The following is a 27,792-nucleotide window of genomic DNA, read 5'->3' on the forward strand; positions in this document are numbered from 1 at the left end:
CACAGTATTTTTACCCATTAAAGGATAAAATTACATCATGAAATTCCATCTTTGGATCAGTTTAAAACAAAGAACCAATCATGCAATCTTTCATAGCACTTCAGGGAACAGGTTAAGATTCTTCAGGTTATGCTCAAGGCACACCAAACATGTCAGATTCTAGGCAAGTGTGTTTAGAGAAGTATCACTTGTGTGCAAGAATTCCTTTCTTCTTTACCCTGCCCTCCTCCCAGCCCCATCTGTAAGGCAAAAAGATATGGTTCAGCTTCTGAATAAAAAAGCTATTTATTTCTTATGATCACATCAGGTTCATACAGCTTGTACTGTATGATATGTCTGTCCGTCCGTATCTACACTTTTGCGAGTGCAGAGTTCTGGGATCTTGTCAACCTTTTGCACAAACAGTACTCTCATACCACCTGCATTAAGATGTCTCTATTTTTTTTATAAAAAAGCCTAATGTCCGTTATAGACAATAGATGTCTTCAGGTTTTGTTATCATCTTCAGAAGTTTATTGTTGTTCAGATGGAGTTCATAAACCTTGTAGCAGCTTTTTTTCTCATCTTTGTGCTTCCCTTTTACTTAGGCCCACTGTTTTTATGAGCTTGACGAAGATACCTTGTTTTCCAGGGTGATATGAATGTTTTCAGCCAACTAGGCAATTAAATGTAGTTAATATCAGAAGCACACACTAATCCAGTCCTCAAACGTTACTAATGTCTTTTCTTCCTACTAGTTTTTTCATTGTGCCTAGAGTTTTGAAAGCTATGATTAGGTGGCCTTAGGGCAGGAGAGCTTAGTGAACAGACAGTACACACAAAAAATTCACAGTACAAAAATAAACCACGTATCCTGAAGTGATTAGAAGTGTGTATGTGCATATGTGCACATATACTTGTTAGGACTGACCAAATATTAGAGACAAAATGAGCATGTACATTTGTCTTAATGCTTACTGAACAGTAAAGAAAAATAATTTGTCCATTTATTAAAGTAGTTATTGATCTATTTTCTTAGCTTCTATTTAGAGTGCCTTAGATTAGTCTAATACTTAGACCTGAATGGTTTTCCATGTCATCTGCCTGCTTGCACATAGAAATTTAAAAAAATTAAATCTTTAAATCAAAACTTTCTCAACTACATTATTTTTTGCCCAACACAGAAATTGCTCAATGGACAGACATGCTGCAGCACAGTGCAATCTGGTGGATCTTGCAGTTATTTAGCCATTAGCAAAAGATTTATATAATCCACCACACCAAACAATACACAATTTCTTCGGTAGTTGAGGCACTGTGTTTTAAGATACCAATAACTATAAACAAGCAGCTTTTTAAATCAGTACAGAAAGTTAACATATAGGAGAATATACACGGGTCTTTTAAAAGACAGTAGATACAAGTTCTGAAAGCTAGGAAGAGGTGTGGACAGACACAAAAGCCAGCCTCCTTGCATTCATTAGAAAGCACTGCATCTACACCATTTGTCAGTGCTGCAGTGCAGGTCTAGCCAAGATTGAAGTTATTTTTAAATGAAGTAGTACCATACAGTACTTGCAGACTAAACACCACAGACATTTTGCTAGTAACTAAATAATATGAAATTAAATATGATTGAAATAAGTCTTTTGTTCCACTTTCAAGCTCTTAACAGATAGTATATTCAAATGAAAAATGTATTCTGTTTGATTCATCAGTCAATTATCAGCAGTGCAGCAAATTTATAACAACCAAGTCCATGCAAGTCAGCTTCATCAGCACTCTCTGCTCAAGCGATCACTTTTTGCAGTAAGGCGAGGGAAATAAATAGAAAAGAAAAAAAAAAAGGCTGGATTCATCTATTGCTGGTACAGGAGCTTGGAAGAGATACGAGGGACATAAAGGTGTCAATCTGAATACAAACACACAGTATAGTTAGATAAATAAGTGCATACATGTACAAAAGTCCTCCTGTTAGTATGAATAATTAGTGTGTAAAAGCAACACACGTCTCTCCTACAGCTTAGGAGTGCAATCCTCAGTGGTTCAATGCAACCCTGAGAGCTTCATCAGACCTGCCTGGGGGCATATTTCAACCAAAAAAATGAATTCATTAGCTTGAAATATTTTTTACAGTAGATCTTTTCTAGGTCAACTTATTTTGACCAGAACAGGTTAGGGAAAGGTCACACAGGCATTCAACTAGCAGACCAGGGGATGGAGGCAGTTGTTTCTTCAGCCTGCATAGCCAGAACTTTACCTATATACATTTTTCTTAAGTAGGAGCCCAACTTGTATTTAGGGAAAAAAGGCAGAAATAAAAATTAAGAATACATTCAGGAAAATAAAGTTTCCTGCATGCCTTTTCAAATAAGCTATTAATGTAGCACTCGGGCTCAACCCCATGATGCTTTTAAGTGGGACATGAGATGCCCTGTAGCAAGTTATATGACAATGGTAATGTTCACTTCCTATCATCTGAAGCAAAATACAATACATTCAGTATGTACAGTACGTAGCAGTTACTATAGCAAGACATTTCCCTACACAGATTTAAGAGAAAATTTTGTTCTGTAAAAGCAGCTGGCTCATATGTCTGGGGGCATTTAACTGGAAAAACATCTGGGCAGCAGCAGGGAGAGATCCCCTCCCATCCTCCTCTACTAGGATACTGCGAAGTCAGAAGCAGCAATCTGATAGTAGGAGATTTGCTTTCAAAATCCAGGCTGCCTGCTGCCATTGCCCAATGGCATGCTACTGTAAATTATAATGGCTCTCCTAGGCAGCAAGCAGCAAATGGAACAAAAGCATGTGGAACACGACATAGAAATGATCTTCTGACACTGCCTGTTTACACTGGGTATTTGTGAACTAGAGGTAAAAAAAATAATATAAAAAAATCCTAACTTAATGGGAAAATTACATCATTCCTTTTCTGAGTTACTAAACCCTGTTAACTACTTTCAAAGGGATCTGGAAATCCCACAGTTACTAGCTCTTACATCATAGTGTGTGTTACATAAAACTGCTCATGTGAAAGCTCCTGCAAACTGTTTTCTCAGATTACAGCCTGTTCAGTGAATCACATCAGACCGAAAGGCTTTTCAGGAAGCAACGAGTATTACAAACAATGTCTACAGACAAACTTAACGTTGTCCTTCCTGTGAACAAAAGGGCTACAAGCTGTTACCACCCTTCTTCTCAGTATAAACTCACTGACTTATGGTACAGGCTTCATAATCCCTTCTCAGTGACGCTCTTGGCTGTTGTGCAACGTGTTGACAAACGACTCAATTCATTATGACCAGTGCGTTCTGAAGCCTATTTCAAGTGTGTGTGTATCAAAGCTATACAAAGTTCATACTGATATAAAGTAAAAGTATGCAATTAGGCTAGCAAGGCTCCCACTACAACAGACTGAGACTTCAGCAGCCGAGCTTAATCGTAACCTTCCTGCTTAGAAGTTCAATACACAGCATCCAAGTCTCTTTAAAGTGAGTATCTGCTGGAAGAAATCTCCTATTAGATACAGACATTTGCTGGCTCAGTAGGTTTCTGCCAGCTCTAAAATTTCGCTTCCTAAAACGCAAGTTCACATCTTGGTAATTTCTACCCTACCTTTTAGAATTTTGAAAGGTCTGGTTTAAAACAAGGTTTCTGTATCCATACCTGTTTAAAAGGCTTCAGCTCATGCAACAACAAGCAAACTCAATTCCAACTGCTACCCCAAGTCTGTAGTCTCAAGTTGTCCCTTACATAAACTCAGCCAAAAAAATATTTTTTTTCTGACCTCAAATTGAGCAGCCACCTCATTTCTTCTTGATAATCATTTAACTTTGATCTCTTACGAAATCCTGTGCACCTGACCTGAAGAGGTCTCCAAAAGAGTCAGTATCAGGTGTTGGGAAACGTTTGCACGTGGCTTGCATCAGAGAGGAGACATGGCTGCAGTGGTTGTGGTCTGCCACGCCTCCAACAAACCCTGCACAAGTTCTAATGCCCTTTAAATAAGCTTAACCCAGAAAGAGTTCCTGACACAAGAACACAAGTAGACACAGCCACAGGAACTCACAATACCGAAACAGCTCTCCTCAACAAGGACCTTGTGCGTTGTTACAGAAGTTACTACATTAGTTAACCCAGACACAAGTAATACTCGAGAGGAAATGAGAGCAGAATGTATCAGACATTACTGAAGTTCTCTCCCCTGCTCTTAGCAGCTGCAAGAAACTAACACCAGACCAGCTCACTTCTTCATAGTCAAATGAGAGATCTGATTTTTTTTTTTTACTTCAGTGCCTCATTCCCTGTTTTTCACCAGGTGGTTTTACAACAGAAGTGTCCACCTTCCATCCAAAAATAATCCTCTGTACCATATTCATATAAGCACATACCTGCCACAGATATCTTGGTCTTGCGAGTCCACAATGAGAGACAGGACTGAAGTGTCAAATGAGAAAGTAATAACAGATTCCATGCACCATGAAGCAGATCAAACCTCAACTCATTACCTAAATTTTCCCTCTGTCACCTCCCTTTGTGCCCCTCTCCAGTAACTCCTCTCCTTCAACATCATTCATGGTAAAAAAAACAAAACAGCATGTGATCTGAGTTTATTCCAATCCAGAAATAATTTTATGGGTGCAGAAAATCAGGTAAGTCTCATATTAAAACTAATTTTATAATAGAAAAATATAAAGTCTGAAGGGCATCACCATAAACCCGAAGAAATACAAGACGCTCAAGAGCTCGGTTCTTTGTTCCTTGAATCTAATCTCCCTTTATTGAAGAATTAGGAAGAAATAATCAATTCCGGTTGCCCAACCTGCATAACTTTTTTACATGTATTTGAAAGTACCGAGTGAACTCTACCCCAAATTAACAAAGCTTCTTTCAAAGCCAACTTAATGGATAATGCACAACCTGGAATATGCACCAGCCAAGTGGGAGAGAAAAAACAAACATCAAATCAACAGCTAATATAGTTTTTCATTCCGAAGCAAAAATTATCACGTGGAGTCCTCCATCCATGTGGGGAAGGAAAGACAATCAGAACTGACCTACTGCAAGGAATGCTCTGACTCCATGTACTTTCACTATTGGCATTTTTCTAGAAACTTCTAAAGCTAATTGTAACCGTGCAAATATCAAAGGGTACAGCATTCAAGAAGATAAGCCATAACTGTTGTCAAAGCACACTCCTCCCCTTCTAGGGAGCTCAGCACCCCGTGCTCAAGGCGAGCTGGGCAATGAGGTCTGTTATGAAGCATCAACCTGGCACAGCCTCAAGGGGAGCCTCCCCAAAATAACTGTCCCCCAAAGCCTCAGCAGGGCTCCTCCTGCCCGCCTGGGTACGGGGCAGCTCCTGGCTGCCTTCCTGCACCGGGGGGGGGGAAGAGCGGCATCTGCCCGGGATGCGCTCCAGCAACGGCATCATTTCAAAGACTCACTGCTAATGCCAGTTACAATCAGTCGATCAGTCCCTTTGACTGTGCTTTGATTTTTGTCAAACCACAGGTCTTTGAAGCGAACCAATCATGGCTAATCGACATGTCAGCGGTAAACCAGGATAACAGAGCCTCTTGGATCTCTATCTCCATGTAAATGAAAAGAGGTCATTTATTCTAGTTCTGGAAATAATCTGCAGTACTACATAAGCATGTTTTACTGATGTTAAAGAGAAGTGTTTGTGCATGCTTGTGTCCAAGGGAATGAAAGGAAAAAGAAGAGGAATGCCATTTACCTGTGCTGTTTCAGTGATGGGGGGGAAAGAGGGGCAAGCAGGGGTGGGGGTGCTTGGTTTAGGAAAAAAAAAAAAAAAAAAGAAAAAAGGCATTTCCATTTCTGCTTTTGTAGGGCTGAAGACTTAGCTGTTAGTCTAGCAATACCTTTATGCTATCCTGATTTTTTCATGAGACTGTTCCTAGCAAATGAATAGACTTAGCTTACATCATCAGAAAGAACCTATGAACACTAGCATTTCTTATCTCAACAATGCAGATACTTAACTAAACATGCTGCTGAAAGTGCCAGCAGTTACTTAAAATTTTGGCTGTCTCTCATTTCAACTTTATTAAACAGCAGAAAATGTGACAAAAAGACTAAAAAAAAAAAAAGACAGATCTTGACATTATCTACACAATAAATTTAGACTTTACTGGAATTCTATGGATTAGAGATATTTGACTGGCTCTACTACACTAGAAAGTCTTAAAGTTTAAAATACTGAGCTTTGAAGAGAAATTGATTTAAGAGCTAGTGCAAAACTGAACTAGATTCTAATCCAAGAATACTGAACTCCTGACAGATCTTGTTTCCAACATAAATGGATCTTTGTCAAATGAGTCTGTAGGTTCAGTCTTCATTCAACCATAGGGCAAGCAGAATTGTACAGTTTACCAGTCTTCAGGGATACAGGCAACTGTTTAAACATATTTACTGGATGGGCTGATGAAAATTATTTTCCCAACACTGCAGCTGTAGACTGGCAAGAGTTGTATCTGCTGAACCTCAGCACCAGTTACTTCATTACGCATACCTTGGTGCATAATTGAAAGACTATTTATCTTCCTTCTAAGCTCTTCACCTAAGATTTAGGTGGGAAAAGAGGAGATATATGTAGAAGCTGCTTCACGATTTATTGTTAAGACTGAAACTAACCATATGAACCATGTCGGTGAGACAGCACAGTTGAATTGCTATTTTTGGCAGCAGATGTCAGTAGGAGTCCAATGGTTTTGGGCAAAGCAGAAAAATATCTGCAGTCACATGGGTATTAGCAGTTCCATTCCTCTTTTAGAGGTTACTCCTTTCCGAGTCACTACACTGACCTCCTGAATCCTATCACTGAAGAGCTTTGTTCCAGTCAAACAAAAGAATAGTAATATGATGGTCATTCTCTTTGACAAGCCTAACTCTACTTCCATCTGTAAGCCACATGTCTCCACCATCCACTAACTTCTCAAACCAGTAACTCAGATCCAAACTTTGTTAATCAATTCTAGAATCCAAACCCAATTTTGACTAAACTCAGCAACCCAGCCACATCCAGCTCTAAATGAACAGAACAAAAAACACCAAAAAAACAAAAAGAAAAAAAAAAGAAGGAAAATAACAATAGTCAACATATAAGAATGAATACTAAGGAAGAAATTTTATACTAATGTTCCCGTGTTAGCAACAACAGAGGTGCTCTCGGTCACCTCAAGGGCTACGGTAATTAACTCAAGAGTTATATATTACTTACAAAAATCTGAGAATGGTCCTTCTCTCCTTCAAGTAAGAGGACTAGGCAACACTCTGGATTTTCTCTGCCTAATCTGCTAGTGAACAGGAAAGGTCCAAGAAACTCTCACTTTAAAAGAACTTCATACTTTGCACCTTCTATAGCTCAAGTCAACTGCATCTGTCACTCATCTTCCCCGATTCTTCCCACTGAAAGTCCAAAAGCCTCCACATACTGCACCCATTTCTCCACCACCAGAACACCACACAGCTCTGCAAGCTTTGTACTCTTTCCTCCCCCATGCCAGGGAGTTATGCGTTGCCATTTTAATATAGCACTTCTACTTCTTTGGCAAGATGGAAAAGTCCTTTAAGATGTTAATAATTTAGTTTCCGTTAGGAAAAGCAGTAGAGGCAAACATCACTAAGGTGAATAAAAAGCCCCCCAGGCTTAGTCAGTTTTATTTTAAATTATCCCTGCTACAGACTTGCACACCCACTGTTTTTGGCTTAGGAGCTGAATTTCTGCTACACTTCTGCTACATTAACTCTCTTCCCGAGTACGCCTCAAGCTACTACCAATACGTAACAGTGTTCTCGCTGCTTCTAACAAGGGGATAAAAGTCAAGATAGTGGCTCAGATTAATCTCTGACAGTCTGGTACAGACTAGTGATACCATCTGCCTCCGAGCTCCCTCCTCATATTTCAGCCTAGGCATAAACAAGCCGTTGATAGGCAGCCATCATTTTAGGCAGCCAAGAATTTATCATACCATGTAGGTACAGTCACAGTCTCTTTCAGGGGAGGGATACCCCAAAAAATAGGAAATGGAGTAGCAGCTCGGGACACTGCCACAGGACTACCGAAGAACAGATGTTAGGGTAGGGCGAAAGGGACAGTTACATTCCCCCCCAAAGATACCAGTCAGTGAAAGCAAAATGAAAACAGCACAAAAAGAAGGTAGCAAAGGTCTACTGTTCTCACTCCCTCTGATGTGGCTCAAGCACTGCCAACAGAAGTCATTAAGTCAGGCATACAAACATTAGAAATGCCATGTGGTTGCTTGATATTCAAAGTAACAAAATACATACACATAAACAAATGCAGTCCATGCATCTTACTGTCCGAATACTACATCTTAGGGATTTCAAAGCATGTTCATTTTATGCAGGTCAAATTGAATTTGAATATATGCATGGAAAATGAATAAATTAAACTTGACAACTTCAGGCAAACAGAAGAATCTGATCACCAGGAATTTCTTCCACTTGAAACAAGTGAGGGCAACGGTATTTGAGAGTTACTGGTTCCAAGCTTGTAATAACAAGGAAAATCATCTTACAAACACACACACACGTACAACAACGTCCCATTAAAATTATTAATTCTTTTACCAAAAGAGATAAACAGAATATACAAATTAATGATGAAAATAATACTCTGGCTCTATCGCCTCCTTCAGTGTATGAAAAGCAAAATCCTAGTGTTAAAAAGACAAAGAAGAAAGCAGCTAAAGTTTTACTGCCAAGTTCAATGCACCACAGGAGTCCAGGCAACGGCACTAGTATCAGTCCGACAGGCAAATCTATCCTGGCAGCCCAGGGAAGAAAAACAAACAGCCCACAGCCCAAAACAATAATTTGTTAAGTTTCCATGAATAACAGATGCGAACAATACAAAAGGCTGCATGGTAGTGTCCTCCTCAATCTACCACCCTACCCTCAAGCAGATTGTCTTTGCAAGATAAACAAAAATTCTGTGTATGCTGGTGGCTGTCACTGTTCCAGGACAGGCCCTCACAGCAGAACCTGTTACAATCCATGTACAAGCCATCTGAACCTCTTCGTAAGAGAGCTGCTGAGATTTAAGCAGCAATAAACATCGACACTGACTGAAAAAACCCTACCCCAGTGGAAGAATGCATCAGCAACAGGAAACTGAAACTGCAGGAGGAAGGTATCTCAGAACCTTTAAAAATTGTAAGGGAACAGCAAGAAAACACCTCCATGGGCATTACTGACTAATGAGTAAACAGTCCATAAGCAACTAACACTGAAATTACTTTCCACCTTCCACTTACTTTAGCGTAACCTGCTTCATTTCTATCCCCACTTCTTGTTACTAGAATCCAGAAAGGGCTTGTATTCTCTTTTCTTTCTGCCTTCTCCAAGTTCCTACTGAAGTGAGCTTCTGTCATAATAATGAGGGTTTTTTCCTAGTTCTGGGGTTTGTGCTAAAGAATTCTTACAAAATTGAAGTATTAGATTCAAACTACTTAAACCTCAAGCCTTCCAGTACAAAATTCTGTCATCAATAAAAAAAGTAAACTGCCTACAGCCTTGTCTAGAATAACACCCTCCTTTTGTACTTTCAAACCTGGTAACTTGTTAGTTTTACATAAACTCAGTAACAACCAGACCTGCTTTTACTGGAGTATGTAAGATCTCTTCTACACACCCTCTCCTGTGTTATATGTATAACATATTCTGCGTTATAGAGAGGTTATAGATCATGCTCACTAGAATTCAAGCACTGCCAAGGATGGCACACATCAACTTTGCACAAAACTAAGACAGGAAAAATAATATCTACTCCTCTGAATGCAAACTGGGACTTTTTGGCTTATGAATCATAAGATACGTGGGATACGCTTACAGAGCTGCACAGAACAATAGCTTCTGTTTTAAAGAGGTATTAAAATTCAGAATTAAGCTTGCTAGAGGGTTATTAGCAATTATCTTTCCTCTGCATGCATCTAAACCCCGCTAACACTAGTCACACAGAGCAGAAAAAACAGTTCTGTGGTCCACCCCTGCGATCCATCCATCGTACAGATTTCTGTAACGCTTTTTAGATTAAAGGTTCTCCAAGACTGAGTTCAGCTTTACAAGTGCCTACCCCTCACGTCTTACTTCTAATAACCGTGATACAGTATTCTGCAGGTCTCAGCTTGTAGAAGCAATAGATATAAAAAGCTGAAACACAAATAAGCGCATAGATTTGCTTGAATAAGAAGTGGTGACAGTGAAAAGACCAGATTTCCATTCACACAGTGCTGTCTGCAAGCGTTTTCAAAGCAAAGCTTCAGACACGACTTCAGTACGCAGATCTGAGGATTTGCCAGAAAGTTCTTAATTTCATCACTTGGAAGCATACAAGTATTTCAGAAACGAGCTAAGTAGCTGGTAACGAATTTGGAAAAGAAAACACACGATGTGAGAAATGGAGAAGCACAGCCAAGGCTACGACTTGACTGGATACACCGAGCGCACGTAACGTTTTGAATGGCCCCTGCTTCTCTAGCGTCTCTTTAAGCCAAGCGGGAAGAGCACGGGCTCCATGCGCCGGCAAAGCGCCCGACGTGTCGGGCGGGAGCCCCCAGGCAGCCGCCCCCGGGGGACCCACCTCTCTTTGTTCCGGGGCGACCCGGCACGTTCCCCCCCACCCGCGGCGGCATCGCCGTACCCCGGGCACGGCTGGCCCTGGGGCGCTCCGGATTCCGTCATCCCCAGAGGGAACCGTCTGCACCAGCTCATCCCGCCCACCCCCCCCCGGGCCGGCGGCAAGCGGCTGAGTCACGCTCCGCCGAAGGGAGCGGTGCGGGGCGACCTGCCCGGGCGGGGGAGGATGAGGGCAGCACCGCCGGCCCGCCGCCCCCCACCCGCCCCCCGCCGCGCCTCACCGAGTCCGGCCAGCCGCTCCGCCAGCCCCGCGGCGCGGAGGGTAGCAGGGCCGTGGTCCACTCCTCGCCGCTTCTGCGAGACAAAGAGAAGGGAGACGCGTCAGCCAGCGCCGCCCGCCGCCAGGTGCGCGGCCCCGGCCCCGCCCGCCGCCCCGGCCCCGCGGTGCCCACCTGCCCCCGGGACAGCGGGGCGCCCACCAGCGCCACGGAGCGCGCCTGCCTGGCCGGCTGGAGCCGCGCGTCCGCCGGCCTGCGGAGGAGCCGGGCGAAGCCGCCACGCAGCGCCATGGTGCCACCCGCCGCCGCCTGGCACCGCCGCCGCCCGCGCCTTTTAACGGGCCCCGGCCCCGCGCGCCGGGAGCCGGCTCCCGCCCCCGCCCCTCACACCCCCGCGCCGCCCGGCCAACGGCAGCGCGCGCGCCCGGAGGTGTGTCCCGCCCCCCCCCCGCGACGCACGCGGCTCAGCGCGCGACAGCCCGGGGGGTGGGTGGGAGGGAAGGGGCGGGGCGCGGCCGGCGGAGCGGGACGGTCCAACGGCGGCGCCGCCGCGGCTGCCGCGGCCCCGCCCCGGGCCCCGCCCTCCCCTCCGCCCGGCCTCGCGCCGCCCGCGGGCTGGCGCCGCGCCCCGGCCTCCTCCGCGCGGGGTTTTTCCACTCCCGGTCGCCGCGTCCCGCCAGGGGCCTGGTCCGCCTCGCCTCGCCGCCGGCCCTCTGCAGCACCGGCTCTCCCGGCCCTGCCGAGGGGACGGGCACGAAGCGTTGGGCAGACCCGGGGCAGGGGCACAGCACGCCGGGAGGGTCTCGGGGAATGCCGCCCCTTCCCTTGGTACAGCCCGCTGGGCCACGGTGGGAATGAAATGGTGGAACTGGGAACTGCCCCGCGGGCTGACGGCCGCCTGGCTGGCCCCGCTGAGCTGCCGAGAGCCCCCTGGCAGGAACGCTGCTCCTGGGCGAGCCCCTGCGTCTGATAACCCTGATAAAGCATTACAAAAAGCCACCTCCGGCACCTGCCCGGTGTACCTGATCTCAGGGTGTCGGCCTGCGATGATTCACGAGTTCTGAAAGCAATCACTGTCCCTATTCACAGCTCTTTTGAAGGATTACGGATGAAGAAATGATTTAAAAACTAGTAAATCTTTCCCTTCTGTGACAAGGCAAGGTGCCTCCTGCCTGTCAAACATGCATCCTTATGTACACGTTTGAAAGAAAGGCTGGCAGCGTTCATGACGAGATGACAGGGCACAAACATGGCTAAAGTGAGACTTGCCAGTGACATGAAAAAAAACCAACCACTAAGTTTCACTTTTTTAAGATTTCCAAGTCCTCTCCTCACCTCTAACTTCCCGTGTCTTCGTGAATTACCATTACCGCTCCTCCAGGAGCTCACACTTCTCTTCCCTCCTGCCACAGACCTCTGGCTTTTCATTCCCCTTCTCCCTGTCCCCATCTCCTAGGCTGGCATACCACAGCTCCTATTTATTTACTGCAGTCCTTCTCACCTCTCCTTTCAAACATTTCTCCCCTTTTTAAAACACCTATAACTCCACTTTCAATTTATTGTTTTTTCCACTTTCACTCCATCTACAAACTTCTTTCATCCTCTTTTTAACTTCAACATTTTCTCCTCTGTTTCTGCGGTTCACAGTCTGCTGGTTTTTTCCTCTCCAGGCCAGCTCACGTTTTCTGTTCTGAGCTCCAGCCCATCCCATCCCTCGGCTCCTGCGTCCTGCCGAGACCCTGGGCACACTGCAAGCCTTCCACCAGTGTCACCCACCACCCGCGCCGCCTGGCCAAGCAAAGATCTTGGCAGCAATTCTTCAACACCCCTTGGTTTCTCATGTCCGTTAAAGACTCCTTCACTGCCCTTACAATTTAACAGGTTTATATATATAGTGCCCTCCCAGGAACTGTGAAAATTCCATGAATCAAGTAAATTGCTCATGGAAAGATGCTACCTGCAATTAAAGCTAACGGACACACTCCAGCACTGTGGGAGGGGGAGAACAAATAGAAAGAGTAAAGGTGCCAGGATGATGGTTTGGAAATTACAGAGCTGTAAGCCTTATGTCACTGCCAGGCGAGACATATGAAGTAATAACTGAAAAATATTGAAGAGAACACAATTCAAAAACTCATTAAGTCTCCATACACAACCCAAAGCCTCCAGCTTATTGGGTACTTAAGACAGCAAGGAGTCAGAAAACAGCTTTAAACTTGGGGGGCGGGAAACACCCTAAACAAAGCCCACCCCAAAGGAGCTCGTAGTAAAGGATGGTGCAAACGAAAAGATACAGCTGTGTAGTAGGAACTGGTCAAGCCAAAAGGGGGGGGGGGGCGGGGGGAATGGCAAGAGAAATCCAGGCCAAACGCCGTCCTGGTTAAAACTGCTATCAGCACGGGCAGGGGAGGCAGGCAGCGCGTTATCAGCGCGTGCAAGCCGCAGAAGCTCCCCGCGCCGGTGAGGATTGCGGGCAGGCGCCTGCCGAGGTTTGCCCCGGCGAGAGGAGCCGGCGGCACCGCCCGGCAGGAGCGGGGCAGGAGCGGGGCGGGGGCGGGCAGCCCGCGGCGGGGCGGTGGCACGGGGGCCGCCGTGCGGCGGGGCAGAGCCAGGCCCGCAGCCGCCGCCCGTCGCTCGCCGCAGCTGAGGCTCCCGCCGCGCTGCCCCGCGGCTCCGCTCCGCGCCCCAGGGGCCGGCTCGCACCACCGGCCGCCGCGGAGCCGGGCCCGGGGGGGGAGGCGGCCTGGCACAGGAGGCGGCGCCCGCTGCTACGGGGCCGCGGCGGCGGCTTCGGGCCCCGCACCGCTCTGCGCACACGCACCCCCCACACGAGGCGCGTGGCTGGGGGCGGGGGGCACGGGGGTCACGGGGCACCCTCCCCTCCCCTCCCCTCCCCTCCCCGCGGCGCGCGAGGCGCCGGAAGCGCGCGGGCGGGCCGCTCCCCGGCGGTTCCGGCATGGAGGAGCGGCGGTACCGCTCGGCCTCGGGGGCGCCCATCGCGCTGCGGCCCCGCCAGCACAGCGCCTCCTGCCGGGAGCTGGCGGTGCGCTGCCCGCGCCTGCAGCTCCGCTCGCTCAGCGCCGTCACCTCCGCCGTCTGGCTGGCGGCCTACGGGCTCTTCGTGCTCAGCGAGGTACCGACCGCTCCCCGGGCCGCGGTTCCCGCCGCCCCTCGGGCCTCGTCGCGGCTCCGCCGCCGCCGGGTGAGGCGGGGGCCCGCCCTGAGCCGGCCGCGCCCCGGAGCCCGTGTCCCGGCGCCACACCGGGGCGTAGGCGTGGGCAGGGGCTGGGGGGCGGCGTGCGAGGGCTCGGCGTGCCCCGGGAGCCCGCCGGCCCGGAGGGGAGGCGCGCAGGCGTCTGCCAGGCCGCCTCGGTGGAGGGGCGGCCGGGCCGGTGGAGGGGCGGCCGGGCCCCTCCGTGCTCCGGGAACGCCGCGGTGGCAGGCTGCGGTAGGCACGGGGTGAGCGGAGAGCTGTGCGGCCAGGGCCGGAGGGCCGGCCGGCCGCGCCCGGTGGGCTCCCGGGTGCCTCCGTGGGTTTGTAGCCTCCCGCCAGGCCGGGTGGCGGCTTGTCCGGGTGTGGGGTGATGCCTGGCGCGTTCTTGTGAGCCCAAATACCAGACGTTTACTTGGAGAGGTGAGTTGCGGGAACAGGAACAAAGGATATACTGAAGAGGCTGAGCGAGGGATAATCCCCAAAGCGATTTTCCTGAGAGCAGTGAATGTCATCTACAGCTCATGTTTCACAGCTGAGGCGGTAAGAACCTGGCAGCACAGATTTCAAAAGCTGCTGATAAACCCAAAAGTATTAGATTAGGTACCGGATCTGTGACCCATACTTGCAGGGAAGGACCAGATTGCAGACCAGTTATCTCCAAAGTCAGTAGCTTGACCGAAGAAGCTGGTCACTGTGACCAGTGCTATGACTGTTGTGCTTCAAATTTTTCAATAATCTTTTCCATGGAAACAGAGATTGTGAGTCAATTGGCGGTTTCCGCTACAAAGAGATGTTTCACATTCCTCTAGTCAGAAGCTGTGTCTGAGGGGGTTTTGTTACAAAAGCCCACGCCCGTGCCAGTCGTTGCTGCCCGGTGGTCTCCTGCTTGGTTTTACACGTGCTCATGTAGCCTGTACACAAGCAACTGCAATCCTTCCTTTCTGCTAGGAAAACAGGTCTGAAAGTATCTCTCTGTGTGGATTTCAGTGTCTAATTCGTGACTGGTTTTCTGTGATTACAGACTTTTAGGGAAGTCCCCTACCCTTTCTGTGTGAATGTGGCCATGGCTTCTTTACCTCACGTGGTTGTGCAGGCGTGGCTTGGTGGTAGGGCCATGCAGTTCTGGTCCTTTAGGTCAGTTATAACTTTGATTCATGGATTCATGGGTACGTGACCTAGAGCTCTCTAAAACGTGTCCCAGAAATAGGTTGTGGATCTTTAGGATTTATTACCAGGCCTTCAGATGACCTTTTGTTGACTATAGTTTCATCAGTTTTATATTATGTAACAGCAGTCACAAGACTGCAGCATGCAAAAGACGTTCATCTTCAGACAAAGCACAGGAGAAAGCAAGTGTTCTTTAGATCGGTATTTAAGGCAGGAAGAGGGGTGAGGTTTGAACAAGTTTAGACTTGGAGTTTGTAAGGAGAAAACCACTAGGTTGGTGCGTTGTCCTATAAGACTTTTCTTCCCCTCTGAGGCTCCACCCTCAGTTCTAGTATACATTTCACAACACTTCTGCCAGTGACATCATCTCTATAGACATTTGTATAATATGCTGCCATTGGTTTGGGTTGAGATTTATTTACAAGGGAATAGAATTTTCTTGCAGTTTTCAGTTTCAGCTCCCAGTTCTTTCAGGCCATACTGTGAAGAGTGATTTAAATCTCATTACATATATATCAGCCAGGCAGGTGAAGAAAAGAACTCCACCTAAGTAAAATTGCCTTGTAATGGTAGCTTTAATATTATATTTTAATATTATATTTTAATTATACTTTAATATTATAATTTAATATTATAATTTACTGTGCAACTTTACTTTCTCTGAAGCCATGTTCAATTAATTGTAAGCCTAGAGCTCTGTCTTTGCTTGGCTTGTGTTACAGAACAGTATGGTGCTTTCTGCTGCTATCTTCATCACGCTGATTGGCCTGATCATATACCTGCACTTTGTGAAAATTGACCAGGAATCCCTCTTGGTCATCGGCTCACTTGGCATTCAGGTGACTTCATCCTATGCTTCAGGGAAAGAGAGCACAACCTTCATTGAGATGAGTCAGGTGAAAGATGTGGTTATCAATGAAGCCATCCATATGGTAATCATACACACTCTGTCTGCTTGTGTATCTGTGGGCACACTCACATCCAGTATATTTTCATGAGCATGATGTATGAGAGCAATTAAACATGACACCGTCCATAGCTTTACTAGCACCAGGAGCTTTGTTTCAGGTTTCTCTCTTTATTCTCTTACCTGTTTTCTCACCTTTAAAGGAGAACTCAAGCAAAACAAGTAACATAAAAAAGCCAGATCCATCTCTTAGATAATGCCACTGACACTGAGCTAGTGGGTTTAGTTCTTGGTGTTATCCTGTTACAGATCCTGATGCCATACTCCATAACTAGTCAAGACAGAAATAAGAAGGCAGACAACACAAGAGATGATTTTTCCTGTTGCTGCGGTTTTCTGCAAAGCAGCTATAGAAAAGCAGACCTTGCCCTTCCAGCATGTGTGTGTTTTTTTCAGGTTAAAAATTTAATAGAAAATAACACTGGTAAAATTATTTTTTTATTGTGTGAAGGGAGGAAAGCTGCAGATATAAATTTGTAGGCATGATTATGGCCTGGGATGATTGGCCTTCAGCCCAGTGAGTTGAAATAGATCCTCTTCCTGCGATAACTCCAGGCAGTTCGATTGCATTTTCAAACTCTGATGATTTTGTCTGTCTGTTTTGTAGCAAAAAGTTATCTACTACCTGTGCATCCTCCTCCAGGACCCGGGAGATCCTCAGGGAGTATCTGACGTAGTGCCACTCTTTCAGGTAAGTTTGACTGAATGATGGAGAAATCCGGATCAGTGGTCTCTGTGCGCCAGTTGTCTAAGTGTATCTTTATTTCCCTGCAGGTAGCTGATTACAGTTGCCTTTCCCTGGCTGGGCCTTCAGGGTGGGTGGTGGTACAAGTCTCACGGAACTATGTACCGTGGATGTTTTTTTCACTTGCCCTCCTTTCAGAGACCAGGGAGCTGTGTCAATCTGAACCCAGCCAGGAGTTTGCATGAACTAGAAGTCTTGGGCTCACGTAGGGTACTGAGAACTCACACATCTTTCTGTATAGTCTTATGCTCGGTGTTACTATTGTAACTATGGCCCTGTGCCGCTGTTGATTTTTAGAATCATAGAATCATTTGGATTGGAAAAGACCTTTGAGATCATCAAGTCCAACCATTAACCCAGGACTGCCAAGTCCTCTGCTAAACCATGTCCCTAAGTACATCTATGTATTTTTTAAGCACCTCCAGGGATGGTGGCTCCACCACCTCCCTGGGCAGCCTGTTCCAATGCTTGACAAACCATTTCAGTGAAGAAATTTTCCCTAATATCCAGTCTAAACCTACCCTGGCGTAACTTCAGGCGGTTTCCTCTTGTCCTGTCACTTGTTACCTGGGAGACCTACCCCCACCTGCCTACACCTTCCTGTCAGGTAGCTGTGGAGAGCAATAAGGTGTCCCCTGAGCCTCCTCCTCTCCAGGATAGACAACCCCAGTTCCCTCAGCTGCTCTTCACAAGACTTGTGCTCCAGACCCTTCACCAGCTTCATTGCCCTGAGCTCTGTGTGCCAAAAGTGCTCATAAAAAGCTCTTTGCTGTTGGAGTGACCTCCCTGTCTAACCCGTTGACAAAGATCACAGTATAAGCTGTGAGCAATTTGCTTAATGTATAATAACTTGTTTGCTTTACCGTTACCCTGCCTCCCCTTGCTCTTCTCTTGCTAACTTGTTCTGGCTGTTCATAATCCCATTTTGGGGATGGGTTTTCTTCCTGTGTGTGCATGCCTAACGCAGCAATGCCCTGATCCTTGATGGTGCTGAGCAGTACAGAGGCACTTCAGGCCTGAGGCCGCTGAGCTCTATAGCCTCTCTGTGCTTCTTAATTCACCTGCTGCTGGTGACTGTCATTTTGTAGTCCACATCCAGTTTATGACTGGATGCAGTTAGTCTTCAGCTAAATACTTACAGGTATAAATAGACTATTCCATTGATACTTGATGCTAACTCAGTCCCACAATTGTAAAGACATTTACTAACAATAATACCAGTTAGTAAAGTCGTTTACTAACAGTAATATCAATTCAGTCTTTCATATATAGTCAAGGGGGAAAAAATGGATTTGCTGGAAACCAGCAACTAGTAAGTTCCAGACAGCTGCAATCAGGAACCTGGTTTCAGTTATACATGCTCCTTTCCAGCTTCAAAGAGGCAGCCTGGCATTTGTGTAGTTTCCTGGTTTTTGTATTCTAGCTCAGCTCTGAACAGTTTTATTTTCATGGAAGATCTTAGTATGGGTAGAGTTGACTCCACCAGCAAAGGAGGAACAGAAAGAACTGTGTTAGTTTGCCATTCATGACTTGTCAGTAATTCTCACTTCAGCGTGCAGGTTAGTGTGTTACTTAGTTTTGAAGGAGCAGTAATTAGTAACTTTATTGCATCTCCTTCATTGGGTTCCTCTTAAGTTATGTCAGTCTGCAAAAATACAATTTACTGTGTCACTGAGGCCGGGAGCACTTCTGTGCTGAGCTGACTTACTGTTCTCTTAAGGAGCACTTGCAAGGAGAGGCGATTGATGGACTTTACACAGTAATGCTGTTTCGGGAGCTCAAAGGTCATGGGACTGGGAAACTTTTACCTCCTTACTGGTTTTAATCTGGTCCAGGTTAGAAGTGATGGAAAATCCTTATACTTTGGCCACCATTTGCTGTTTGTGTATAATGAAGTTACATTTTCAGTTAACCTTCCATTGTCCTATTGTGGACAGTAGTGGCAGAGGCCAAAGGGCAGGTGTCTAAATTGCCTGTCCTGAAGGTAGATTTTTCAGAGTGGAGGTCTTCTAGGGTGTTGGATTAGAGTAAGGAAGCCTGCTGTTTGGTAGGTCTCTAGAGGACGTATGGCCTAATAGATAGGTTAGTGAGCTGGGAGGTGTGGATGTTCTTCCGTGCTGTCACTGAACTGTGAGCTGAGGAAGGGGAGGATTTCTGATTCGGTGAGAGGTCCAGGCTAATGCAGAATGGTGCTATATATTTTGACCTGACAGCTTTAGGGACTGACGTTTTTCGTCACAGAGCAAGTGTGGCTTATGGAATGGCTTTGCATTCCTATATCATCAGCTTACATCAAACGCCTCCTGGAGTTTGATGGATTATTTCTCAACGACCATGTAAAAGGAAAATCTATTCTCCGTTGACTTAATGTGAGGAAGCTAATTGGCAATGGATACGTTGCTGTCGCATTCCTTATACATGCACGCTCCTGATAGTCAGCTTTGTGCCCCCACATTCCTTTCTCTGTCTGACAGTCTCACAGTGGGAAGTTAAAGCCTTCCAGCTCTTTTACAGCCAGTTCAGAGCCTGATTCTCTGTTGTTTGACTTAAATTCTAGAGCTCCAAGCCACGTCTAGACTGCTTGATAGAAGTGTACAAAAGTTGTCAAGAAATCCTGGAGCAGAGGAAGACAGCTCCACAGCCAAGTGGAATAAAATAGTAAAAACAAAATAATCAAGGTAGCAAACCTGAACTTGCAGCAGGACTCGGAGAGACACATGGAAAAGCAAGCAAAACTGCCCCATGGCTTTCTTCCAGATTAGATGAGTAGAAGGTGGTGCAGCGGTACAGTGATGTTAGGGCTAAAGGCCTGCACAGACTCACCAAGTTTTTACAGAAAATGTCAGCTCAAGCACAGGAGTGAACCTTGAAATCTCTGCTATGAAGAAAGGTGAGCAGAACTTTTTAGATTCAGACAGAAGAGGTTTTTCCTTGCCTCTCCAGAAAAGAGTTACGGGGAAATAGGACAAAGAGAGGCAAGAATGTGCATCAAACATTTACTCTTTTGTGGATCTGAAAATTACGCTAAAATCATAATGCAACCTTGGCTGGACTGCCGAAAATGTCTTCTTTTTGGTTTGTTTCTATTTAATCCTTTGTTTGAAGGAAGTGTATACCACCCTCAATACCGAAGCCGATGTGTGGGCTGGGATGGTAACTTCCTGATCCACAGGAGAATTTCAGAAATAAAATAACAGAAAATTAAAATACATTGATGCATTCAATTATGTTTAATGAAATAAACATAGGAGAGCAGACTTGGACCTCTTCAGCGATCTGTTTGAAAGAGTCCCGTGGGGTGGGGCCCTAGAGGGAAGAGGGGTCCAAGAAAGCTGAATGATAGTCAAGGATCGCCTCCTCTAAGCTCAAGAACAGTCCATCCCAACGAGCATGAGGTCAGACAGAAATGCCAGGAAGCCTGCATGGATGAACAAGTTGCTCCTGGCAAATCTTGAACACAGAAGGTGGAAGCAGGGTCAGGTAACCTGGGCGGAATACACTGTCAGAGATGCGGTTAGGAAAGCTAAAGCCCACCTGGAGCTGAATCTGTTGAGGCATTTGTCAAAGGCAACAAGAAGGACTTCTGTAAGTACCTAAGGAGCAAAAGGAAGCCTGGGACAATGTAGACCCATTGCTGAGTGGGGAGGGGCATAGTGACCCAGGACGTGGAAAAGATGTGGCATGAAAAGGGCCACCACGTGCTCTGAGAACATGAGGAAAATTTGTTGAAAATTGTGGTAATTTTGTGAATAAAGTTTTATTGCTCTGTGCTCTTGGGAGTAACTTAAGCTTGGAAAATTTTTCTTTGTTGATGAGCTAAAAGTTACTGTAACCTTTAACTGATGTTTTTCTCTCTTTTTTTTTCCATGACTCCTTAGTAATGTAACTGAGACAATTTAAATGTCAAAACAAGAGCTAAACCAGCAAGTTGGCAGGAGCCTAGGGGCCACGGTTAATCTGCAAACAATGCTGTATGCTGCTTGTCTGCATAATCTGTAATTAAAACATGTGGCAACCTACCATCATGTATTATGGTAGAGATAAGGTGATTTTTAATTTTTTTTTTTTCCCCCCTCACTATGCCCTGAAGCTTCAAAGGTGCAAGTTAGTTCATGTCACAGGAAGCGTGGTTGTCCAAGTGAAAGGCAGCAGCTTGGGGATGTGCCACTGGGTTTTGGGTAATGTTGTCTAGCTTACGTCATTTTTAAAATGGTTTTATTGCTCATAAATATTTTAGATGTTGGGCTTGGCCAGATTTTTAATGCCAGTGCTGCTGTGATGTAAGTTGGTAGGTCTCTCTGAAGTTAGCGAAGCTGCACCATGATACAGACTGTGTTTGGTTGCAAGTCCAGGCAGAACTGGGAAGGGCGGGTGTTGGGGCAGGGGCAGAAATCGGCTTGTAACAACAGTGGCAGGCCCTGGGAGCACAACTACACGTGCGAATGACTGCAACAGAGGTCCTTTGACTTAGGAGCCATGTGGGATGCTTGACTTGCTATGGCTCGGGGCGTGGTTCAGCCAAGTTGTATTTCTTCATGGGGAGGGGAAATGGTTGTGGCCCTTGAAGGAGCACTGTAGCAGCAGGAAGAACTGCCGAGCTGTGGGGAGAACACATCAGAAAATCAATTATGTCTCAGCAGAGTAGACAGAGTCGTGGGCTTAGGAGTGTGCTGGGAACGTTGACTGTGCTGTAAAAATCTCATGAAGTCCTGAGAACATGCACTGAAGAAATGCCCAAGTAGCTGCGTCACAGGAGGTGGTCTGAGAGATTGCTTTAGCCACCTTTTGAAGGAATGAACATCCTGTGCCCGTGGGAGCGCACTTCAGTCATCCACTAAAGCGGAGAGAAGAGAGAAAGAAGGACTTCAGAGAGGAAGGACTCAGACTAGGGCAGGTTTGCACCAGGTATGTGCTTGGATACACAACACAATCTTTGCCCATTTTTATTTACATCAAGACAATTTTGGCTTTTAAAATACTTTCTTTCATTCTGAGAATAACACAGCTTAATTCATGATAACTGCACTTTATTAAGAAAAACAGAAAAGACAGCCCTTTACATACACACAGCAGTTAAGAAAACAAAGGCTTTTGTCATCTCATTCTATGCTGCAGCAATAGTCATTGCCAGAAGCATTGATTAGAACTGTGTTCTCTACCGAAGAATCATACAAAATAGGTATTTACATAGGGTTGGTTGATTGTTTGAAATAAGGTAAGCTATAAATAGGAGGTATATGTGCATCCATCAGAGTGGGGTGGTCCCTGAAATACTCAAGTATTGGTGAACATTTTTAAGAAATAAGAAAAAAAAACGTTTTGTATGCCACGTTTCCCAATTTAAAGTGCAGTTATGGCAGAAAATAATGAGGATCGGGACAGCTCTTGCTTATTCAACATCTCTGCTTCCTGTTTGCCCCGGTACAAGTCTCTAAAGACATGAGTTATTAGCACTGTAAGGCAAGTGCAGCCTCTGAACTGTGAGCTGGAGACCTCTGTGCCTTGAGCATCCCCAGCACCAGTGACAGCTCAGTGAATGCTGAAGCAGCTTTGTTACTGGTAGGATACAAGAAGCAGGCTGCCAAACAGCCCTTCAGATGCCGGAGGAACTATTAGGCATAGGTGATGGGTTAGGAGGAATAATGCTCTGTATTCAAACTGATGTAGCTGTAATATCACTCTGTGTACGGGTGTGCGAGAAAGAGAAAATACATACTGCTGACCACTCTATCAGGATGTATAGTCACATAAAAGTATCCAAGAAAAAAACACTAAATACCTTCTCAAAATTGTTTTTGGCTCAGAAAGCTTCTACCCTTTTCTGTAACTTCAAGGGCTGGTCCCTAAGTTTGTAACAAGTAGGTACGTTACAGTATGTGCAAATCAGGTCTCTGCTTGTTTTCTGTCTCATGTCTGCCATATTGTTTCCACAGCCCCCTGTGGGGTGGCTTGGGTTTAGGTTTGGGGTTTTTTTTAATGTTTTTAACGCTGATAAGGAATTGCTCAGAGCAATTTTTGTCTGTCTCTTTTTTTAGTTTGTGGCTTTACACCCACCGTAAGTGTGAAACAAAAACTTCTTGAAGTAGCACTCCACTGTGTGCATTAGTTGGATGTTTCAAGGTTGGTGGCAGGCACTAGGGAGTAAAAAACCAACCTGGTATGGTTGGTCTGTTCATTTGCAAATAGCTTTGATTTGCTGTTGCTGAATTCTTTCTAATGGTTGGATTCCTACTGTTTTAATTGGAGAAAGTTGCCCATGAATGCATAATTATTACAAAGTTTTGAAAGTGCAGTTGTTCTTCCTTAGATTTTTTAGAAAGCTTATCAAAACAGCTGAACTCAAGACAGGTAGACTTAGCTTTTTCAAGAAGAATTGCTATTTTTCTTTTACTTATTTAAAATCCATTAATCTTCTCACTCATATTGAAGTCCCTTTGAAATAGATCAAAAAAACCCCGAAATTCTTTAGGAAAGTCAGAAGAACAATATTTGAGTACACAAGTGCTGACTACCTCCTCCTTGCCGTGGTGGCATGAAGGAAGCAGGAGTTTTAAAGGAGCAGCTTCTGTCAGGTCAGAATGACAGAGCTGGTTTGGGAAGATCTGCTGTTCCAGTTGCTGGAAGACAGAAAAAGTACAAAACCTGCTTGCCTTGTCTTCCTTTGTCTGAGATTATGTGCAGTTGCAAACACATCCCAAAACATCTACAACAGTGATTAACAGAAAAAGTCTTTGAAAGTGCTCGTCTGACGGTGGAGCATGTGACACATTCAGCCCTGCAGCAAAGATCTAATGTTCATCTATTGCGTAGACAACAGCATCCAGCTCCTGAAACACATCAGTCCTGTAGCAGCGAGGGCATCGTCTGACACTGTTCTAGTCCTTCCAGTCCTAGTTGTTCTGAGTCCTCAACATGCAAAGGCACTAGGTTTCCACCTTTATTTAAAATTGAAAATATTCTTGAACTCTTACTCTATGCTCCCTATTTCAGGTCTGAAATTACCCTTGACTTGCATCAGAATTATTCTTGTCAGTTTAGTTTCTCTTCCTTCTCAACAGTGTTTTCTTTCTTTCATGTCTGGAGCAAGGAGCTGGAAAGTTTCAGTCTTCTGAAAGCTGGAAAGGGGAGGGATCAAAGGAACATCATGTGCTTGTAAGCAAAGCAGTAAGATCAGGAGATGGAAGAAAAATGGGTGCAAGGAAAGAGCAGATGTAATGTGACTGGAGCACAGTGCAGGCACATGACCTGAGGAGTGGTATTCTGGATGGAGCGTAGCATGGAAAGGAAACTCCTGCACAGTCCCCAAAATCAACACTTCTGTTAGAAGAAAGGACACTGCCTCTACCCACTAAGGAACTTTGTCTATTATTACGGAAAAAGTCAAAGCCTGCATTGAAGTAAGGTGTAACCATCGCAATCGTAGCAGTCTGCAATGCAGTACAGAGTGGTGCAAAAAAAACACCAAAAACCAACCCCCAAACAAACAAAAAACCCAAATCCCTGAAGTCATTTGGAATGCAGCCTCAGAGCAGAGTGGGCCCCTTAGTGCTTCGGGGAACGGAAGGAAAAAAGCGGCGGCTTTCTGTCTCCCAGAGCTTGTTAGCAGGTGTTTTGCTTCGGGAGGGCTGTGCAGAAGACAGGAGTGAAGGTGTTGATCGGTAGTTAATGTAGCTTGCAATAAGAAGCGTTGCTTCAACAATCTACAGAAAAAAGAAAATTAAGTCCATTAGAGGTAAGAGTGCCTTTTGATTTTTAGAACCTATTGACTGCCATAGCTTTTGCAAATGGTTTTCTCAGATGGAATTTTTTGGTTTTGAAATGAAGGTCTGTCTTTAAGAGTTAGGGAGAATAAGTCTCTTGATTAAAGGCTCCAGCTTACAGGGGATTTATTGAAGGTATATAGCTACTGCAGCACCGACAAGTACCAGTCCCCAGGGCTTGTACAAAATGCCCAGCTATGATGCTGCCAGCTGGAAAGAAACTCACTGTTAATTTTATAATTACCTTTGGAATTGGCATTGTGAAAAGGAGTTTTTCAGTGCTGTTTTTTCCAGAACTCCTTTCTTTCATTTGACTGACTACAATCATGAAGTCATCTCGACAGCCTCCAAAGGTCAGCACAGAGGAGTACGAGTAAGAGACTTTCAAGTGCTGCAGACAACAGAGAGTGTGAGAGTCAATAGTTCCATAACAGAAAAAATGGCTACCTTAAACTAATAGTCGTTACTTCCTGCAAGAACACCGGATCTCCAGGGGTAACAGGCAGTATAGGTAAGTGGCTGTGTAGGTAAAGCTGGCAGAGAGGCTCAGGTGAGAACTGCAGTGCTAGTTTTCTCCTAGCTTGCTCAGTGCCTCACTGCTTCAGAACAATACTCCAAACCTTGTTATACCCCAGATGGCAGTAGTAAAGCACATCCCGCTGAGATTTTGCAAGATGAATGAGCACGTTTGCTGCCCATCAGAGGCGGTGGTGAGCTGTTTCATGAAACCCTGCCTTACACCATAGCTGTAATTTTCCTGTGTTTGTGTAGTATTCAGACATAGCACTGACTTCCCTCATCTCCGAGTTCTACAAATTAACTTCTGGATCCATTTGAAGTTAAAGACAAACTTTCGGTGACTTTAAGTGGACTCAGGGGAATGTCTTTCTGTGGGAGGCAAGTTATTTTCTTAAACAATGTTCCTCACCCTACCATAGTATTATAATCCAGTATGCTGACACCATCTTCATTCACAGCTATCCAGACTGGACAGTCTTCCAATGAGGAAGGCAAAATAGGCTGGAGAGAAAGAAAATCATTAATTCAGATATTTCTTGATCACCACACAAAGACTTTTGATGTAAATCTTGGGGTTTAAGGATAAAGTGAAGATGAGAGAGAATTCTATAGGCTTACTGGTCTGACCTGGTTTGATTTTTAAGAGGACTTTGCTCAACAACTGGAATAACATTTTCAGATTCACATAGAATTTTGGGACTAGTGGCATAAGAGATGTAATAATAACAAAGGCTTTGAGATTAATTAAATTCCATTTGGTGTAGTTAAGACTGAAGGAAATGCTAGGACAGAGCAACAAAACAGCAGTTCTGCTCTGCTCTGGGTCTTAGACTACTCCTGTCATGCAGGCAGGCAGAGAAGCCTGTTGGTTTCTGTAATACCAGTGCACCCGGCACCATCACATCAATGCAATTTTCTTTCTTGCAGATTTTGACAGATTTGTATCAATTATCTCTTAAAGATGAGTTAGGTGTTGTTACCGTTCATTACATGATTTTTTCCTGGTAACCTGCTACTACATGGCTAATGCCGTAGGCTTTGCTGTTTAACTACTGAAAAGTGATAAAATAAAAAGTTAATCGCCACAAGTATCAACTATTTAAACTCTGGGTGGAACTGTTCTATATTCTGATTCTTCAGTGTCAGTAACCTCAAATACCAGTAAACTCTTCTGCTTTTACTCCTGGCAGTGGAAATAAATATCTACTCAAAAACTTCTTGTATATTTACTCAAGAGGTCCCTTTCATCCTTAGACTTTATTCCATAACTACAGGAGCTTTGACTTCAAAGCAAGGGGCATGGAACCATGACCAAGACCTCTCTGAAGCTCACCTGAGGAGGTTGCTGCTGGGTTGGGGAGGACGGTTAATGCCAAAACAAGATTTCTCAGACAGCTGCTGTGTGCCAAGACATTAGTTCAGGCAATGGTAGTAAGGTACAGAGCTCTAGCCTGGGATGGGCTGAGGGGATGGTACAAGCTACTGGGAGAAGTATTCCCTCCAGCTGTTCTTTGCTGTCTCACTGATGCCTGTGGGCTGGCAGCCTACCCAATATGTACTTTAGATTTTGTTTCTGCAACAGGACATTAGCAGTGCTTGCCTCTCTTGTGGGACAAGGAAAGCAGCCAGCTCCATTTTCCTTTTAGCTAGCATCAGTCACCAGGTGTGATTTATGGGGGTCTTTTCCCTTTCACCCTCCCAGTGGTATGTAAATAGTATTTTTAAAACTGTCATTGCAGCCTTGATGCCCGGCGAAATTTCTGCCCGCGAAAGCTTTGGCAAGGTTTGTAAAGAGAGGTGTTACCCAGCATTATGATCGACCGCTGCAGCCAGGAAACCTTCTGTATGTATTTACTGCACACTAGCAACCCCTGGTGTTCAGCACCTATTTCTCTTTGTTCTTTCTAAACCTACGTGATACCAGAGCTGCGTATTCAGGTTTTTTCCCTTACTGAAGCAGAAGCATTTTCAACCCATGTTACCAGAGATCATAGGTCTATCTCTGCTCTGATAGTTCACTCTCAGGAACAGAAAAAAGTACGCTCCAGTTACCTTAGCAGCAAATATTTTGGTTCCAAAGAGAGGCCATTTCCGGGCCACTGTCAAATAAATCCGAACACATTCTGGTGGAGAGCATCCCTGCAGCACCATCCACTTCGTTGCCAGCCTGTCAGCCAGTTGCCTTTCAGAATCCAAGACACAAGGCAGCATTATATACTAATGTCTTCCAAGCAAAGGTGAGTAAAATTACAACAGTTAATAAATGTACCTCTTACTCCAAAAGGGCTGTTCTATACAGCACTACGGACAGGGCTGCTACTGCTGTCAGTTTATGATCACTGTACAACCTGAGTTTCTTTTAGCATTTTCTCTACTTCCACAATTATTTTACTACTAGTTATACTGCAATATCCAGGAATCCCAGTTACATATGGGTTGCTCACTGGTGTATATATTAAACAACTGTAACTACAAACACTCAGGCAGCTGTTACAGAAAAAATCCTGCCCAGCCTGTCTTCACGTTCAATTATACTC

At 45.3% G+C, this 27,792-nt stretch overlaps 3 protein-coding genes across 4 annotated transcripts in view; 1 reads left to right on the plus strand and 2 right to left on the minus strand.

Annotated features, from left to right (window-relative positions):
* ARG2 (arginase 2) overlaps positions 1 to 11,256 on the minus strand; it is a 22,266-nt gene extending 11,010 nt beyond the window's left edge. Inside the window, exons 1-2 of the mRNA XM_055798529.1 lie at positions 11,058 to 11,256; positions 10,887 to 10,959 (exon numbers count right to left, since the gene is read on the minus strand). Coding sequence (XP_055654504.1) covers positions 10,887 to 10,959; positions 11,058 to 11,174 — 190 coding nt within the window. The 5' untranslated portion in view covers positions 11,175 to 11,256. The remainder of the gene's footprint in view (positions 1 to 10,886; positions 10,960 to 11,057) is intronic.
* A 259-nt stretch (positions 11,257 to 11,515) lies between these two features.
* PIGH (phosphatidylinositol glycan anchor biosynthesis class H) lies at positions 11,516 to 20,759 on the plus strand. Of its 2 annotated transcripts, none has more exons than XM_055798562.1 (4): positions 11,516 to 14,016; positions 15,987 to 16,103; positions 16,839 to 16,922; positions 19,534 to 20,759. In XM_055798562.1, exons 1-4 carry the CDS (start codon positions 13,840 to 13,842, stop codon positions 19,633 to 19,635), a joined length of 480 nt encoding a protein of 159 aa, XP_055654537.1. In that variant the 5' UTR covers positions 11,516 to 13,839; the 3' UTR covers positions 19,636 to 20,759. The 2 variants fall into 2 exon arrangements, with proteins under 2 accessions (XP_055654537.1, XP_055654531.1); XM_055798556.1 differs by having other exon boundaries at positions 11,544 to 14,016; positions 15,987 to 16,196.
* Positions 20,760 to 21,884: 1,125 nt separating this feature from the next.
* The window catches only part of PLEKHH1 (pleckstrin homology, MyTH4 and FERM domain containing H1), a 53,843-nt gene continuing 47,935 nt past the window's right edge, over positions 21,885 to 27,792 (minus strand). The window contains exons 26-29 of the mRNA XM_055791521.1: positions 27,308 to 27,437; positions 25,670 to 25,756; positions 24,981 to 25,127; positions 21,885 to 24,676 (exon numbers count right to left, since the gene is read on the minus strand). Coding sequence (XP_055647496.1) covers positions 24,500 to 24,676; positions 24,981 to 25,127; positions 25,670 to 25,756; positions 27,308 to 27,437 — 541 coding nt within the window. The 3' untranslated portion in view covers positions 21,885 to 24,499. The remainder of the gene's footprint in view (positions 24,677 to 24,980; positions 25,128 to 25,669; positions 25,757 to 27,307; positions 27,438 to 27,792) is intronic.

This window comes from Falco peregrinus, chromosome 1, assembly GCF_023634155.1.
Source record: "Falco peregrinus isolate bFalPer1 chromosome 1, bFalPer1.pri, whole genome shotgun sequence".
NCBI lineage: Eukaryota > Metazoa > Chordata > Aves > Falconiformes > Falconidae > Falco > Falco peregrinus.

Excerpts from the sequence above, each read along its gene's own strand:
- PIGH (XM_055798556.1), top strand. The coding sequence starts at position 13,840 with ATGGAGGAGCGGCGGTACCGCTCGGCCTCGGGGGCGCCCATCGCGCTG. Across the intron at positions 14,017-15,986 it reads GGCTCTTCGTGCTCAGCGAG|AACAGTATGGTGCTTTCTGC; the intron begins GTACCGACCGCT and ends CTTGTGTTACAG. Across the intron at positions 16,923-19,533 it reads ACGTAGTGCCACTCTTTCAG|AGCTCCAAGCCACGTCTAGA; the intron begins GTAAGTTTGACT and ends CTTAAATTCTAG.